The 18,339-nt window shown below is 39.7% G+C and overlaps 1 protein-coding gene across 1 annotated transcript; it reads right to left on the reverse strand.

Annotated features, from left to right (window-relative positions):
* Positions 1–4,468: 4,468 nt before the first annotated feature.
* On the reverse strand, positions 4,469–17,965 carry acad9 (acyl-CoA dehydrogenase family, member 9). Its single transcript, XM_034585915.1, has 18 exons — positions 17,698–17,965; positions 15,030–15,123; positions 14,827–14,928; positions 12,723–12,829; positions 12,488–12,588; positions 11,259–11,337; positions 10,977–11,148; positions 10,377–10,450; positions 10,216–10,291; positions 10,052–10,122; positions 9,843–9,962; positions 9,621–9,749; positions 8,899–8,978; positions 8,402–8,528; positions 8,252–8,329; positions 6,354–6,482; positions 5,035–5,107; positions 4,469–4,754 (listed from the first exon to the last, which is right to left on the reverse strand). The coding sequence occupies exons 1-18, from the start codon at positions 17,866–17,868 to the stop codon at positions 4,654–4,656; spliced, it is 1,884 nt and encodes a 627-aa protein (XP_034441806.1). The 5' UTR covers positions 17,869–17,965; the 3' UTR covers positions 4,469–4,653.
* Positions 17,966–18,339: the final 374 nt, after the last annotated feature.

Raw genomic sequence — 18,339 nt, forward strand, 5'->3', positions numbered from 1 at the left:
CAGACCAAATATTTATCCAGATAACGTTACTCTCTAGCCATCCATTTCATTATCAGGGCCAAACAGTCATAACTTCACCTGTTGGTCCAGGATCAGGTTGAACAGCTGCTTTTGCTGAGTCCTGCCTCGCGTCTGTGATCATTGTTGCCTGTTCCTGGTGCCCTGCTGTCTAGTGTCCTACATTGTCACTGTGCTCTGTTACTGATGCTGTCTGTGCCTGTGCATCCTTGTCATGCTCTTCTTCTGCATCCTCCTCCTCCTCCTCACTAACCCTCTGCTGCTGCTTCCCTGTCGGCTCTGTCTCTCCTGTACTACTTTTCTTCTTAAAATAAGAATTTATGTCTGTGGACTTTGTCTTCATTGTCTGCAAATTGACATAACGCAGCACAATGACTCATCATAGCCAGTAAGCTAACGCTATCTATAACGTAAGTTCCCATTGTTCTGTGCACTAAGGGGAAAGTAGCGTTATTCCGTACGGCTATCTCTGCTTGAAAATTTTGTATATCTTTGAGCAGAACTAAAGAACTTCAAGTTACGCCAAGAGACTTAAGATGTTCAATATAACGGAATATACATCTTAATCAGTTTTAGCTAACTTGAGATAAAAGTTGAGGTTTATAGAACACAGTGGTGGAATACTGTGACCTTACGTTACCAGCCTAGCATACCAGCACCAGCTAACGTTAGCTAGGTAGCGATAACTCAATTTGACACCTCAAAAAACAAGTCAAAAAGCTTGTATACCAGCACCAGCTAACGTTACCTAGGTAACTCAATTGGACAAGTCAAAAAACACACGTCAAGCCAGCCGCCACAGTTTACTGAATACATACACCCCCCCGGCGAGTTCGGTGACCAGAGACACGGGCTGAGCTGGGCTAGGGGAGGTGTGAGTAATGGACGGTCAAAAGCAGCTAGCTGGCTGTGCATTGAAATACAATAAAACTGCTTGAAACATGCAACTTCTTAAAGTGGTACAACTTTTACGTAAACGTTCATTTTGTCGTAGGATGGTGTATTTTTCCTTTTCCTTGACTAAGAGGCCAGATGTCACGTTGAGATATTTCTGTTGTAGCTTACGACATCAGCTGTAATTGTCGAGGCTTGGTGTCAGTCCCAGAGAATCCCAGAATGAAAACTTTTTGTTTACTGAATTGTCTCTCGGAGTTCAGCAGGCAAACAAGGAGAACTCTCATCAATGGGGAGGGAGATAAATGTATCCACTAACAGCTGCCTCAATCTAACAGAAAGTCATGAGCCACATGGTGTTACTTACTGCAGGCCACATGACAGACTCTGAAGCATGGCTGCCAAAAGTACCCGAGAATTACACTTCAATAAAGGTATTACATTAAAATAAAGTGGCAAGAGTCTCGTTTACTTCTACTTTAATTAAGTTTAAGTCTTAAAGGTGCACCAGCAATTTTATTACCTTACTTGTTGAAGTTATCTGCAGGTAGATGCAATAGATCCAGTGGATGATACTGTAGATCCCAGCAGGTTGTCAGACAAAAATAAAAGGCAGCAAATGGAGTGAGTTAATGAAAACCACAACACAGCATTTAAAAAAGAAAGATTTTAATCATTCACAGCAGAGTGCAACATCTTTATCATATTTTCAAGACTCGATTTTCCTTTTAGCCCTTTACTGTTTCATGGAACTGTTTGTCTTCGTTGGCGTGTTCCATTGGGCTAAGACAGGACAAATCCGACTCTTTTCTTTGAAACGCCATGATCAAAAACATTCATTTATATGACAGCTGCTTATGAACACAAAATAAATCTTGACCAAGTGGATGTTATGTCTGGTTTTATGTGATTTGTTAGATTTGGTTATTTGCGTTTTCTCAGGTGGTTTGAATGTAGGTTGCTAATTTAAAACTAATCTGTGATATGATAATTTAATACCATTAATAATATAATCACTGCCCCATCAGAAAACAAATATCAACAGGATACATTTCATGCAGTTAGGTAATAATCCTTTCCAAAGGAAGATGGTGAACTGGAAAGTATCAGGCAGGGCAAGATATTAACTGAGGCTAAAGCTTGGACAACTCACGACAGTTTATCTTAAGCTGTGACAAACTATGCTAAGCACTTGGCAGTCACCATTGGATGCTGTTGGTACACATGGTAGATACAAACTGCTTGTGTGGCATTTCATTTTCCTTGGTGAGTAACCAAAGCCCGTCTGACACAATTGTCTGTAGCTCCTACCATGATGCACTGAATATTCCACTTCAACAGCATCCAAGAGCGGATTTTTTCCTACAACAGTCTCGGCTGTAAACTTTTCAAAGGTTATATTGATATGTTCTGATTGAAGCTCCAGATGGAGGATATTTGAGAGAGTATCAGTCACAATCCCACACCACACTGGAGAAAACATTTCAACAGGGAGGAACTTTAAACTGAATTATCTGTAAATAATGTGCCCTGTTGTGTCTGTCCAACCTTCCACTGCAGTAAAATCATTCTCAGGCCTGTTGAGTTCATTAGTATTAAGAACTTTTAAGTATAAAATCCATGGATGTGCTGTTGCTCTGCAGGAGAGTCTCTTAAAGCAGCCAGAGCTCAGTGCAGCCGCTGGCTGAGGAAGCGGCATCCTGGCACCAGCAGACCAGACAGCGTCCCCGTCCCAGAACTCAAGTGTCACATGGGAGGAAAATTCAGGATGAACTGAAAGATGAGCCCAAGAAGTATTCACTGAGGAAACCAGGCCTGATGCTGAAGGTGAAGTATTAGTGACTCACTCTGTGACTCTGCAAGTCCCAGGAACATTTGGACAACAGCAAATATTCGATTGCGTTACTTTGTGTAAGTCAATGCTGTTTATGTGCAATGATATCTAGAAATCTGTAGGTTATTCAGTTTTGCCCATATTCAGGCAATAGGCCGAACATGTTGAGGGACTTTAATGAGGTGACATTTTCTTGGACAAGACCAAACCTGCTTTGGACAGTAAAATATTCTGAGAAGGAAAACTTCAGACCAGTTTTTCTGCAATGCAGGAGTCAAAACGCTGTTCCAGGTTCTTCGTTATTTTGCTTTTAGGCTGATTTGTTAGATATTCCTAAAGGAAAATGTTTAATTTAACTACCACACAGGAAATCTGGGGTCTGGCTGTCTTCAAGTGTTTAAAAACCGGAGACACTGCAAGTGTAAAGTCTGGGGTTGTAATAGGGAACCTCAGCAGCTAAGTCTTGCCTATAGTGGGTTAATCTGTGAACATTGTTTATTTGTTTGTACAAGATTTTAAAAGATTACTCTTATGCAATGACTGATTTTTGTCAAGTTGTGAACATTGACATATTAAACGCAGTATACACGTACAGTATATCATACCTTTGAAGTGAATATACCTGTTGCTTATTCATAGATCATGAGTCTCTTCAGCAGCTCAATGCTCCACTATGTTCACCAGCTAACTGTTGTTTACCGCTGAGCAGGAAGTGTACGGAGGGTTTTTAGAACAGACATCACAGAAGCAGTTGCCTGCCGAGACTGAAAATGACGTTGACTACAAAAGTTGTTTGCTGGACAACTAATCAATGAGCTATGACTCACTATAAATCTTCATAGAGCAGAAGGGATGTGGGTAATATTTCTCTGTAAATACAGCTCTTGAGTTTTTTAAAAGGTTGTTATTATAAAAATATCAATAACAACTGCTTTGTTGTCTGTTTTTCACAATGCTTGCTAACATGTTTATAATTTATGGTTCTGGTCGCAGTTGACTGACTGAAATCCTTTTAGTTGTTGAGCCAACATCTGTTTTTTTGTGTGTTTGTCTTTGTGTCAGCCTTGTGTCAGCCTTTGTCAGCCTTTGTCTCAACAGTCTGTGATGAACCTGGTCGATGACAAAGCCGAGGCTCCCTAACCCTCCAGGCCCCTGTACGGGCGGCAGCCTCAGCAGCAAAAACAAGGCCACCCCCAGACACACCTCTCGTGTCGACAAGAACCTCCACATGTCAGTTCAGGTTGGAACTTTTACAATCCACAAGTGCTAAAGAAAATATTACAAGGTTTCTGTCTTAATGTGGTAAGTTGTGTTGCTTCGTGCAGTGGTGCCAGAAAGCGTTTCTTCCTGTGCAAAGAGTTCCCTTTCTCTCACAGAGGAGAAGAGTATCTCCACTTTTAAAAAGTACCAACTGAACACACACACACACACACACACACACACACACACACACACACACACACACACACACACACACACACACACACACACACACACACACACACACACACACACACACACACACACACACACACACACACACACACACACACACACACACGAGCTGTCCAGCCATTCAGGAACAGTCTGAAGCTGGAAGCCTCGAAAACTGGACCTTGCAAGCTGAATAGAATGAGAAGCATTAAAACTAGTCTTGTACAATGATTGTAGATGTCAAATTAAAGACCACTTCAGATAGAACTTAATAAAATTCCACCAAAATAGTTTTATTTAGTTTTATTTTTGAAGTCATGGTTAATAAGAAAAGGTAACTATTAACATAAATCTCTTAATTTAATGTCAGATGTCAAACAAAGCAGGACTAATGCAAATGCAAATCACTGTCTGTGACTTGACTCGCCCTTATTGTCCAATCAAGACACAGTGTCGTGGTCACATGGGAGAGCTCAGTATGTTCTCTCGAGAGGATGAGCGCAGATGTACGCTCTGTTCTCCAACACGTCCCTGGCGATCTTCTTGATGTTGGCGTCGTTGTTCTCGGGAGAGTCTAGAACAAATTGAGATAAGAATTACAAGCTGCTTTTTCCTTTGTTAAACACAAAATACACCATTCTCCCTTTTCTGGATAATGTCACAATATAACTTCCATACAGGTCATTAAAAAACAATGCACACAGTGTGACAATGAAAAGCAGCAGGGGTTTGAGTGTTGGTATGTGGGGTTTGGTGGGGAAATTCCGCAACACATGCAAATCTTTGCTACAGAAACGCAGTAAAAAGAAAAAAGCACGGGGCTGTTCTCAATTACCATTTAGTGTTGTACTTACGCTTTTGCAACTGAGCCATCATGTAATTGTTCTTGAAGAAAGCTTCGCTGCAGAACGTGTTTGTGAGCAACACCTAGAAAAATGAAGAACACAAAGCGTTCATCAAAGCCTGCAGACAAAAAGCTCGGAGGAGAAACGACTCGCAGAAATGAAAGCAAAATATCAAGCAGCCAGTTCAAAGGATCAACTGCAACCAAATGTGAAGAAAGACGATTGTAAACATTTGTAGCTGGTTCTATTTTTATCTGCAAATACAACCCGACACAGTAATTGGAAACATTACGCACAATTTCATCGATAAAATGTGTACAGAAACAAGTTTTGGCATGACAGTGGAACTAAACCAGATTAACTAAATGACTGAAGACTTGGTTTGCATCTTGTCTTAGTTTGTGAACCTCAGGCCAAACATTTCAGTCCTAAAAACGGATATGAACAGGGATCTTTGCAGTGGAACACACTAAGATATGATGTGTGTGTGTGTGTGTGTGTTTTACATAAAAAATACAAGTGGACTTATTGTTGAACAGTGAAAAGAAATCTCATGTGCAGAGCTTCACATGTGAAACACACAAGGGTGTCGCAGAAGTGGATGAGAAAAAGCCTCCAGTTACTTATTTAATGTGTCTCTGTGGAGGATTTGTTTTGTTCTACATCCCTGTTTCTGATTACACACATGCACGCACACAAATACACACACAGCTACAGTTTGAGTTTACAGTCCTGTGTCCCTCTCCACCTATTCCACTCTGCTAAAACCCTTTCTTCCATGAAAATGGAGGAGCACAGGTTACAGATCTCTAAAAATATTGAAATGAAAATAAATGATAGTAACCACTCATTTGAGTTACCAATAGATCAAAGAACATGCAGACGACAGTTCAAAGGAATCAAGTTTACAACAAAAAAGAAGAGAAGGAAACGAACTAGCGGTGACACACTGTGATAAGCTGCTGTTTTAATCTCTTTCTGCAGACGACAGCTTCCTGCACCAAATGAAAACAGCCTCATCTAATTAGATAACAATGTGTATTTCATTAAGACAAATACACTGAAGATAATGAAGAGGTGACCTACTTACTGAATCATGACATTGTCATCGAATGCAGGGACTTAACATTTGTGTGTCACCACATGGGCAGCAAAGTGTTTACACTAAAGCTTTACTTAACGGACTATAATTTAGCTTTAAAGTACGTGGACATATAAGTTATAATTTATTCATCAACTCCTCCTGTGTCGGAGTTAGGCAAGTAGTGGTTATAGTAACATGAAGGGATGAGCATGTGTGTGTGTGTGTGTGTGTGTACCGTACACACCTCGTGATCATGATTCCTGAGGCCGATGCTGATGGAGCGGCTGGCTCTGGACAGGACAGCTGTCATGGCGTAGAGGTTGATCAGCACATCTGCTACTCTCTTCAGGATGAGCTGTTCGTCCACTATGGTCTGACAGCATCAGTGAAGAAAGGACACAAGTTGCTTTATTGTGTCTCTGTAATTTAGTGAGTGTGAGGGAAATCTATTGTACATTCATTTGTAATTTATCAGGTAATGTAATAAAGTTCCTGTAAACCTCAAGTCAGAAAAAAGGAGTAGTTCTCTGAAGTGAAATTTGTTCCTGGCTGATCTGCATAGGTTACATAAAGAGGTTGAGCTGTAGATGGAACACACGCTCACTGGTGCTTAGAAGACACTTTAGATTTTGCTCTTGAGTTGAGATGAATTACTTCCTGTGTTTAGAGATTCTTTGACCTTATAGAGACACCAAGATTACATCTGTGTTAATACGTTTAACCTATGTGGTCTAGTTTCCTGAGAATATGATTCTCTTATTTTGGCAAGTTTAAATCTTAAAAAAAAGATAAAGAACTAAAACAGACATCTCGGTGCGAGGCATCTGAATAGACACAGATGATTATTACAGCACATAGTCACACCTTAGCTCACCATTTACATAGCTATTTATGGTAGGTGAAGAAAAATGTCACTTTATAATAACTTAACTCTTTTCAGAATTGTGGTCTTCAATAACTCATATTCATATCTTCATTCATTCTACATATATTCATTGATGTAGTTTAGTCCTTCACCTCTGATGACAAGGGCCTGTTTAAATAATGAACAATTAATCATCGATGCACTGATTACCTGATGCCTTGTAGCAACTAACATTTTTTCCCTCTGCACAAATCAGCAGCACTTCACCATGAGTTTAGGAACGCACACTAAAAAACAGACAGGAAAATGTCGGCAAATCTAAACCTGATTGTCATTATTCTCAGTATAATTTATATATTTTTGATTAGAATAAGTTGGAGTAGATTCGCCAGAGAGAGAGAGAGAGAGAGAGAGAGAGAGAGAGAGAGAGAGAGAGAGAGAGAGAGAGAGAGAGAGAGAGTCTGAGGCGTGCGGCCCTCTCTACTATCGTCTCTCTCCCTTTTATTTTTTTTTCTGTGAACTCCGTGAGTACAATGCATGATGGAATATATTGCTCGGGTAGTGACCATCGGTTGTACACTAATATTCAGGATGCACTGTGGGATACAATGAGTCCAACACATAGGATATAAAATTCACATAACATTCAGACAGCACTACAAAATGAGGAACTCACTATATATTGGACTATATAGTGATTTGTGAGCAATTTCAGACACAGCCTTAGTCCCTAACCATAATTTAATACATAAAAAGACTCTAACCCTAAAAATTTTCTAAAAATATCATCCCCTGGTCTCATCTGTAAAGGCTAAAGAGAATAAACCAGTAAAAAACAATTAAAAGGTATGATTTCCTTCGCTTTGAGCAGTATAATGAGGAGTACAGTGCGATTAAAAGCCCACTGAGGACACTGTGCTGGAACAAAATGGAGTCAAGTGATACAGGAAGTGGGGATTTGGAAAGCTGAGCTGTTTCCAAGAGGTTTACAGCTTCTTTGGGGAGAGCCGTGATTACAAAAGCACATAGAAGTTTAGTATAGAAGTTTTCTCAGAGGAAAAGAGAGTCCGGAGCAGATGTCCTACGGATGAACATCCCTCAAACACTGACTGGAAGATATGAACACATCTCTTATGACATAACGAAGCAACGCGTACATTCAGCCGTTTGAGGAGAATGGAATTTATTCTCAAAGGAATTGGAAACATTTGTTCAGAAAATACCCACAGCTGTGAGTCTCTTATATTTTCCAGAATAAATTATAAATGAAATGTTACCTTTCCGTATCTGTAAAGCAGGCCCTCCACTGTCGATCCAAAGAGGCTCACATTCTGCTCCAGCTTCTTGGCACTTTCCTGCAAACAGAAAACTGCTGAGCCTCTTCAGGATAACCAACAAGTCTGTTAGTGTTAAGACAAAGTTCTTACTGCCATGCTGGGATGCACCACGCCGTCTTTGCCCGTCAGGCCAAGGTCCACTGAGCCTCCGAATGAGCTCCTCAGTTTCTTGCCCGCCATCCCCAAAGCAAGACCGATGTTTCCTTTCTTCATCTCCCTGGAAGCAGGGCAGAGCACAGATTGAGGGATTGGAGCAAATGTCGATGTCAACATCAATGAGTCAGTGTGGGATCATATAAAGAGACGGGTTTCAGAGATGGTCACAACAGACTACATGCCAACAACCTCAAACAACTTGTGTGTGAGTGTAACAAAGAGAACTGGTGCAGATTTTAAGGCAAACAGCTAACACTGCTCTGATTTACTGCACTTTGCATTAAGTTGACCGGATGAATAAAAACTGTTTTTGAAAGCTTTCTCAATTTATGTTTAGTGGCTAAAACATTTGAACAGTAGCATATTTCATAAGGTCAATATTATATGAATATCTCTCACAGCTTCAGACTGTACAACCTCCATATTCTTACTTGATTTTCCCAGTCATAACTTTGCCAGCATACTGCATCCCAGTGAGAGCGATGTACATCCTCAGGATTTCATTGGTGCCCTGAAAAACACACAACACAATTAATACACTGCACACCTCATATTTATCATACTATATATGTATATGATGATGCAGGCACCACCACACACACACACACACACACACACACACACCACACTACATTTTCATATTTAGAAGAGTCCATCATTTTTCTACTCAACAAAAGCACAAGATGCTCTTAATATGTGGATAATCTCATTTGGATTATAACACACAGAGATAGACTGGTTCAATGATAAACTGTAAATCTGTTTATCCATAGATTAAAAGAGACCTTTGCCCTAGAGAATAACACAAAACATCAACCGTACATTTAATCCATGTGATTTGATATTAAGACAAACGCGCCACCTGGTGGCCACTTACAGATTGATTCTCTGAACAAACCAACTATAGTTCAGTCCTAATTCCCATCCACCCAATCAGACACTGTGGACAATATCGGAATATTATTGAAATCGTTTCTTCCAAATAGTGGTCCAAATGTTGTTTGAAAGTTTTCTCAATCTGTTTTAGTATAAAAGACGAAGGAGAAGAACCAACTTCTTCTCTAACAACTTTCAGGAAAAACAAAGGACATGATCTTTAGTCCTCCATGGAAACTATAGCCCTGGTTATATTGGCTGAATATTTCCAGCGTACCTCAAAGATAGGCAGGATGCGACAGTCCCTGACGTAGCGCTCGTAGGGGTAATTCTTTGTGTAACCCAGACCTCCGAGGACCTGAAGAGCTTCGCTCACACAAATCCAGCCTCCCTCTGAGCTGAACACCTGAACAGGAGATAAAGAAAAACACATCATTATCCATTATGGTGTTTTAATTTGATTTTGAACGAACAAATCTTAGTGAGAGAGATTTCTAACCTTGACCATGGCGGCCTCTATAGAACAGTCTGGGAGTCCTGGCCTGTCCATCATCCCTGCTGTCAGGTACGCCATGCTCTCCATCACAAAGGCATTGAGAGCCATCAGAGCAAACTTCTCCTGCAGTAACCAACACACACTTATTCACTTCTGAGACTGAGAGGTGAAGGTTGTTCACTTGATTCCTGTGGGAGGAAAGTGGACTGTACCTGAATCATACCGAATTCACTCAGGCTTTTGTTAAACTGCTTCCTGGTTGCTGCGTACTCAGAGCTCAGTTCTACAGAGAGTCAGACGTAGACGATGTCAGACTTAAGACATTTTACTAATCACACACAAGCTCTTATTCAATTCTCTTGTACAGGGTTTTTACCTATGAGCTTTTTAATCATCCCAGCTGAAGAACTTCCCATACTGAACCTCCCTGAGTTCAGGATGTTCATGGCAATCTGTCCAACACAAAGCAAACGTTCACATACCCTTACAGACACACTCATGTAACACAGGTTGTGTTGAGGACAGTATGAAGCTCACCTTGAATCCACCTCCTATTTCTCCGATTACATTCTCTAATGGCACTGGGACATTGTCAAAGGACACTTCACACGCTGGACAGAAGAAAAAAAGCACAAACTCAAAATATGTGAAAGTAGGGAATGCACTGTAATTATCAGGGTCGAGAATAATATGCTCCCTCTTATTATTCCAATAAAAACATTTAAGCCGATAAATAGACCCGATACTTGCGCTACTTTTTCTGTGGTGGGAGACCTAGGGTCTTGCCAGTTAAAACACATTAAGAACGGTGTTATACTCTCCCAAGCTGCTGGTTCTTTCCAGATGTGTCCCTAGCTGCCCTGTATAATGCAGTTACCATGTGAAGAGTCAGATTTGTTGTTTGTTGTAGGTTAGGTCAGAGCTATGGAATAATAAATCATCCACCTATGCTCACTACATCTGAGCCTTTCTTAAATGTGCAAGACCTTTTAAAATACAAAAATGGGAGATTATCGATTATTGGTATCAGTATCGGTCACAGGTAATATTGGTTATCGGGGTCGGTTGAAAAAATCCATATAGTGAATCCCTAAGTGAAGCTTCTCATTCTTCGATGCAAACTTGAGGAGAACTCACTGTTGGAGCCTCTGATGCCCAGTTTGTCCTCAGGCTTGCCGCTGGTGATCCCCCCGAAAGCTCGCTCCACGATAAATGCAGAAATCTTATCTTTCTTCACGCCATCTACTGTCACCTCCGTCCTGGCAAACACCGTCATGATTTCTGCCATCCCTCCGTTTGAGATCCAGATCTGAAAACACAAATGAAAAGACAGAGGATCTTCAGAGTTTAATAATGGAGGAACAGTGTGGGAGGACTTCACGGTTGATTAGATTAGATTAGATAAGAACGTTTTTTTACTTTAGAGCCGGTGATCAGGTAATGTTTCCCGTCTTCTGACAGGGTGGCTCGGGTCTGAATGGAAGCTGCATCACTTCCACTGAAATTAAGATAAGAGTGTAAGTGGATCTACTGCTGAGACACGAAGTACAGATGCTATCACACAGTGCTCCGTGATTGGTTGGAAGGAGACATTTTGATTCTTATAAAGTGACTCCTCAAACTGGTCAATATTCCACTACTGCTATTTACTTTTGCCAGGTCTAGTGACCAGGAAAAGTTTTCATCTTTTCATGTTTTATTATCTTGAATGTGTATGAAATGTGGCTTTGTTGACTCTGATCAACAGAAAAAGATAATTTAAACTAATTCATGTTTCTTTTTAAATCACAGATACATTTACCTGGTCCTGGCATTTACATAAGTAGGATAAACCAGATATTGAAAACATATCACTTGTAACCTTTACTTTACTTTTTTCAACAAATAGAAAAAAGGGACACTACATTTCACTTTCACAAGTACCTATACGAAGTGAAATATAAAATAACAAACAGAGGAGACAAAAAATAATAATTAATTAGTGAGAGGAGAGTAAAGAGGACCAGCTAAACCAGTAATTAAGTTTAGTTCCAGCCCTCTACAATGGAGCAGTAAGTAAAATAAGGGAAACATGGCCCATTTATGTCCTTACTGGAGTCTCATGTCTCATGATTGTGGGGAAGGCTGATAAATCATTAGTATTTTATGACCAAACTCTCCACAGTTGTTATTTCTCATTGTAATGTTCAGAGAGGTTTGATTCTGCTCCCTCCAAGGAAATAATTTCTAAGAATATTTGAAACCAGAGACTGACAATCTGTATAAAAAATATCAAATTTGTTAGTTTTCAAATAATCTTTATGTATATATTTATGAATAGATGTCAGAAAAATATATATATTTTTTAATATATGAATATTTCTACGTGTAGCCTGCTTTATTTTGTCTGTATATAAAGTCCTGCTTCACCCACAACCACAGTAACTTCTCACAGACTGACACCTACTGAACCCTCATTAGTAGGCACAATTATTCCTCATCCTATGGTGTCCTGGAATGGGAAATGTCAGACTCCACAGGGAATTCACTTAGTCCTCACCTCCACCTCCTGCTATTTGCATATATGTTCATACATGAGGCTCTACACATAACTGTGTCTGCAGAGGGACATTGCAAACAAGCTGTATATGAGCTGTCAGTGTCTTTACCTCCCAGGCTCTGTCAGACAGAAAGCAGCGACGTGTTCTCCAGTGGCCAGGGTGGGTAAATACTTCTGCTTCTGGGCTTCGCTCCCTGCGATCAGGATCCCCTGAATCACACAGAGCAGTCTCAGACCTCATGTAATGTTTCAACCGCTGCTGTAATTATGAACTAAAACTCGATTATAGATTGACCACATCACAGACATGGAAAGTAGATGATTAGCCACTCTTTTATTTTTACCTTCAGTCCGATGGCTTGATGTGCAGCCAGTGTTACAGCAATGGAGCCGTCTAATGAGGTGATCTCTGCCAGGCGTGCATACATGGTGTTGGACAGTCCGAGGCCCCCTGGGAGGAAAAGAGGAGACACGGCCTTCAGTCTGAGTCATGACATGACAGCAGGACTGTATTTCTAATATATGTGTGAGGCATAAAGATTTGAAATAAGAGGAAACAGCTAATCTGGCGTTGTGTCAATCGTCTCATCTAACTCCCTGCAAGAAAGCACACAAACATATCGATGTTTTCCTCCAAAAGCAAAAGAAGCAGTCATGATATTGACATTGCTGCACGATGATACAAGCATGTCGAGTGTAACAGAAACACTGGCTGTGTCTAGTGCAGGAAAAACACAAACTACTAGGCCACAAAACAAAACAAAGAACACACTTTGACTATGAATTGTTTGTAGTATTGTGAAGATACACAGTTTATAGTAATTGGGCTGAACAAACACAAACACTGACACAGTTCTTTAATTACGCTCTTTGTACAGAGGGAATCTGCCAAGAGGAATTAGACAAACCGCCCAAATCCATGTGTGCAAAGCTTGTACAAACCCGGAGCTGTAATTGCTTCCAAAGGGGCTTCAACTAAGAACTGAACTAAAGGCCTGGACGCTATTTATAGATGAACTGTTTCAGGTTTTGATTTGAAGTACAATTCCAAAAAATCTTTATGACATGTTGTCAATTTGTCATTATGGGTTATTGAGTATAGAATGATGGACAGATGAATTTCATCCATTTGAAATAAAACTAAATGTGAAGGTGTCTGAATACTTCCTGAATCCACTGCCACTGTGGCTTCACTTCACTATTTTAGCTTTGATTGGAGAAATGTGAACCTGCTGATGAAATGTTGCTTTGACTTTGTCAGACACACACCTCACTCCTGATCATTTCAAGTATGTGAGAACTGTATGGGCTGTATGTGGGAGCGCAAATGTTCGCGTGAGAGGCTCCGGAATTTCTCTGGCCAGTCCCCCAGTAACAACTCTGGAGAATGTCCGAATGAGCTCATGTGAGAATACAGCAGGAGATCATGCGCTGGATTCACCCAGAGTGAGTGTGTGTGTTGATGATGTTTCTAACACGTGAAAGATGCAAAACTGAGATTCAAGAGATTTTAGTGATATGGGCCAATGTTAGTGTCGATGTGCTGCCTCCTGTTTGCTGCACAACCGCTCACCTTTTGAACGTGTCTGACCAGAGAATCTCCTTCTGCTTTGTTCATATGTGAAAGGTAAACTCTGGAGACAGTCCTGACTCAATTGTGTGAACTCTATATAACTCAGTTCTATGTGCAGATTTACAGTTTGCACTCCACAAACTAAATCTAATGTACTGATCAGATGTTAATTAATATTTGCACCATGTACGTACATGTTGAAACTGCTGTGTAGCTAAAGCAACCAACTTAATATCTGACATATTTAGACTGTAGCAAAGGATAATATTATCAAATGTAGGTTATTAATAAAACAAATATATGATAGTTAGGCAACTGTTCTCACGATTACGTGTCTCTCTCTCCTCCTCTATTCCCCCTCCCTCCTCCTCTCTCTTTCTTGTCTCCCCTCTTTTCGGCTCACCCCAACCAGTCGAGGCAGGTGGCCTCAGACTCCCACATTGGCTCTGGTTCTGGAGGTTTCTTCCAGTTAATGAGGCTATTTTTTTCTCCACAGTCCCCAAAGTGTTTTCATATTGTGGCAACTGTTGGGTTTCTCTATGATTTTTCAGGTATGGACCTTAATATGTAAAATGCCTTGAGATAATGTATGTTAGGATTGGGCAATTTACAAACAAAATGTACTTATACTAATACTAATGATATCAAGTCATATTTCACTAAATTAACATTAGGCTGAATTATTTTGGGTTAAACAATATTATTTTTCCATGTAGGAAGAGATAAAGAAAACAAAGAATGTTTCCTAGCAACAGATTCTCGCACCAATAAATGATTCAGCGGTTAAGATATTCCTTAGGTTTTGATGGTTAAACATGAATTAGTAAACGATTGGTCAAAGTGGTGGATCTGGATTCAGGTCACAGCCGCCTCACCGTACTCCTCAGGAATCATGATTCCAAACAGTCCAAGCTCCTTCAGCCCATCCAACGTCTCCTGAGGGATTTTAGCTTCTTGGTCAATCTTAGCTGAGTCGACTTAAAGCACAAAAGACAAGTCTGTCAGATCCCAACTCATGCGTATTAATGCTGTATGCTGCTAATCACATTTGCAGTTTTTATTTTAACTCTTCCCTCACCTTGCTCGCTGAAGAACCTTTCCACTGGTGCAACGAGCTGGTTGAGCTCCTCCAGTTCTTCATTTCCAATCTCGGGATAAGGGAAGACCTCGGCCTGGAGGAGGGGCAGACTGTTTTAGCATCTAACAGCATCAAACAGAAAACACAAGTAGAGATGCGTTTCTACTTCTGAGTTCAGACGCTACCACTGCAGATACAAAATCCAGTTTAATCAGCCAAAAGAAAAATCAAGTGAGAGAAAATGAGCATCTTGATTTTTCACTGAATTCAGCAGACAAAGATCATGTTGATCAATGGGCTCGTTTCCTGAATTAACTGTATGTATAAGTAAGTCTGATAATTTAAGATTAATAGATTTTTCAAATAAATGTAACTTTACATCATTTTCATCACGCACTTTGAAACAGCTCAGGCAGGTTTACATCTTTTCTGATTGTGTCACCTGCTGAGCTGCTACACTCACAGTGTCCCACTCTGTGAAATACGACTGAGTGAAAAGCAGATCAAGTTCACAGGCTAATACTTTTCTCATCATGTGCTCTGCAGTAAGAAATATACAGCTGAGGTTTTCACTTTTATTCCTGGGAACAAGATTTTTTCTTTCTTTCAACACAAAATGAAAGTTGTCCTCTGGTGTCACAGGCAGCACATTATTCTTATTTTATAAAATAAATTGTGTTCTTCTGATGATTCAAATATTTATGTTCCAAATAACATAAAGCAGACCCTCCTACATCACTACACTGGAAGAAAGAACAACTTGGAAAAGACAAAAAGGAAAATAACTAATCAACACGGTGTGCGATCATAGAGAAAAAAAGTATTTCAAGTATTGAGTGCATTCAAATGTGTCTTGATAATTAAACCTGGCTTTGTCTTATATATTTATTTTTTGTCACCACAAGTTGGACAATGTCTTAGTCTTGGGTGTACAATAATATCTCCAGGGCAAAAGTAATTTGGGGTGGTTAGGGTGGTTAGAATTCAAAGTCGCCAAATGTTTGTTTGTTATGGGAACTTTCTTGACCTTACTATGTTAAGTGCAATATGATAATGTATGTTTTGTAAGCTACAAATAAAATTGAATTAAGGAGGATGTGGGTGTTGTTTCAGTTGGTGAAGGATAAAATATAAATTAAAATAAAAGGACGTTATATAGGGTATTGATATGTTTTCATAATTATATATACATATGATGTAATACAAATAATGGTATTGTTGTTGTTATCATTATAAGTGTGATTATATGTTACGCATATTTATTTATTCATTTTTTACATATTTCATTTCAGCTGATCAGATATGAAGGTAATGAGGTTGAGCTCGTTTGTTGGATGTGTGAATTAATGTGTGTTGTGTTTAGGCTTGGATAAGAAATTAGTTTTTGCTTAGTTGATGAGGGTCGTATATAGTGTTGAATATTTAGCTTGATGTGAAATGTTCTGAATTCTTCTTACTAAGAGCAGGGTGGTCCTAAATAAAGACAAGGACTTGTGTAGCTCTGCCAAGTGTTTTCATGGGGACATGGGCTGAGGTCATATTCCTCTGTGCACCAATCAGGACTCAGCAGCTCTTCAAACCAGTTGTTAGCGGACGTCGCCGGTCAAACCTGATGGAGGAGACTGGCCTCGTTTGTGAGTGTAAATCACACAAGAAACTGTCTCACAACTTGTGTCTCTAACTTTGGTTCTGGATTATTGATGATGAATGCTGACTGATACAGAGGCCCACTGGAGATGTTTCCAGGAGCTCTACATAATGGTAAAAAGGTTTGATGACCACTCAAAGCACTTTACAGTACAGTTCATAAGACATGGCTTCTTCTCCTGGTTAGTGGTGGTGATTGAATACAACTGAAAAGTTTGAACGGTCTGAAACTCAAGATTGTATACATAAGGGGTGTTACAGTACACCTTTATTAGTATGGGTCTTTCAGTACGGCACCAGTGTGAACCAATTGAATGGATATTATATATTTTTCATTCAAGAGAATATTTATTTAGATTTACTTTTATAAATGTAGATTTTATTACAAGGTCACAGCCAGTTGCAGAAAGTGGGCTACAGACTTTAAGGATGACAGCGACAGTCTGTTCTGTAAACTAGGGCTTCATTTAAAAAAGGAGAAAAAAGAAACAGGATCATTTTAATTCTTGTCTTCGTGTGTGTGTGTGTGTGTTTTACACCTTTTATATTTGCTAATTTGGAGCTTTTCACACAATCATACTTGGACAACAATAAACATCTTGAATCAAATCAGTATCCTTTGGGATAATATATGTGTGTGTGTATTTATACATTTATACACACACATATATATTATCCCAAAGGATACTGATTTCCAAAGGATACTGATTTGATTCAAGATGTTTATTGTTGTCTTTTCACACAATCATATAAGTATGATTGTGTGAAAAGCTCCAAATTAGCAAATACAAAAGGTGTAAAATTTGTCATAAAAGTAAAAAATTATACTACGATAAATACATAGAATAGAATAAAATGAACAACTGGACAATAACTGGACATGTCACAGTATTTCCCGTGGTGTCATAATCCCCTCAGGGGTCAAGTGGAGACAGAGTCCTTGTTTCTGTTATTTAGTCTTTGGTTTCAAACTACCAACCTGAACCCTCTGAGCTGAAGTCTTTAATGAAAGGTGTCTTACCTTGTTGACCTGACCCAGGAACAGATCTTTAGCATAAGCCAGTTGTCTGCAGTGAGTCCTGATCAACCTCTGCTGCTCCACATGCAGCACTGCCTTCCCAGCACTCCTCGCGTTACCGGCGAGCAGCCGCCGGCCGACATGAAGAGACTTAAAAACAACGTTTACACTCATCTTTCTTCAGGAAGTCTACAGCTCCAGGTCCATGGAACCATCACAGACCAGCCCAGACAGGAACCTTTCACCCCTTTCTGTCGCGTACTGGTGACGTGAGCAGAGCGTTAGATAAGACGTTCAATGACCCTCGTAAACGGTAGATTTCCCTGTAAAGGACCTGAGCAGCTTTTATGGACAACATGATGAAGTTATAACACTGACAGAGACGAAAAGATATCCTTAACTAAAACTCATCCATCTTAATGTTGAACTTGATATATCCTTGTAGTAATTTCATCCAAAAGACAGAATACTTCCCCAACAATTCAAACTATGTTGATGCAAATCAAATTCTTATTATATCCAATTATTAATTATGGGTTTTCATATTTCCATCTTCTAAATGTGGGACTGTGTCCAAACATCACAACTGTCTAAATCATTTTTATTAAAATAGAAAATAAATCCAAAATTAAAATATGATCTTCT

The sequence above is a fragment of the Hippoglossus hippoglossus genome, chromosome 5, assembly GCF_009819705.1.
Source record: "Hippoglossus hippoglossus isolate fHipHip1 chromosome 5, fHipHip1.pri, whole genome shotgun sequence".
NCBI lineage: Eukaryota > Metazoa > Chordata > Actinopteri > Pleuronectiformes > Pleuronectidae > Hippoglossus > Hippoglossus hippoglossus.

Excerpts from the sequence above, each read along its gene's own strand:
- acad9 (XM_034585915.1), bottom strand. The coding sequence starts at position 17,868 with ATGAGTGTAAACGTTGTTTTTAAGTCTCTTCATGTCGGCCGGCGGCTG. Across the intron at positions 8,330-8,401 it reads TGGTGCATCCCAGCATGGCA|GAAAGTGCCAAGAAGCTGGA; the intron begins GTAAGAACTTTG and ends TTCTGTTTGCAG. Across the intron at positions 6,483-8,251 it reads TGCTTTACAGATACGGAAAG|ACCATAGTGGACGAACAGCT; the intron begins GTAACATTTCAT and ends TGATGCTGTCAG.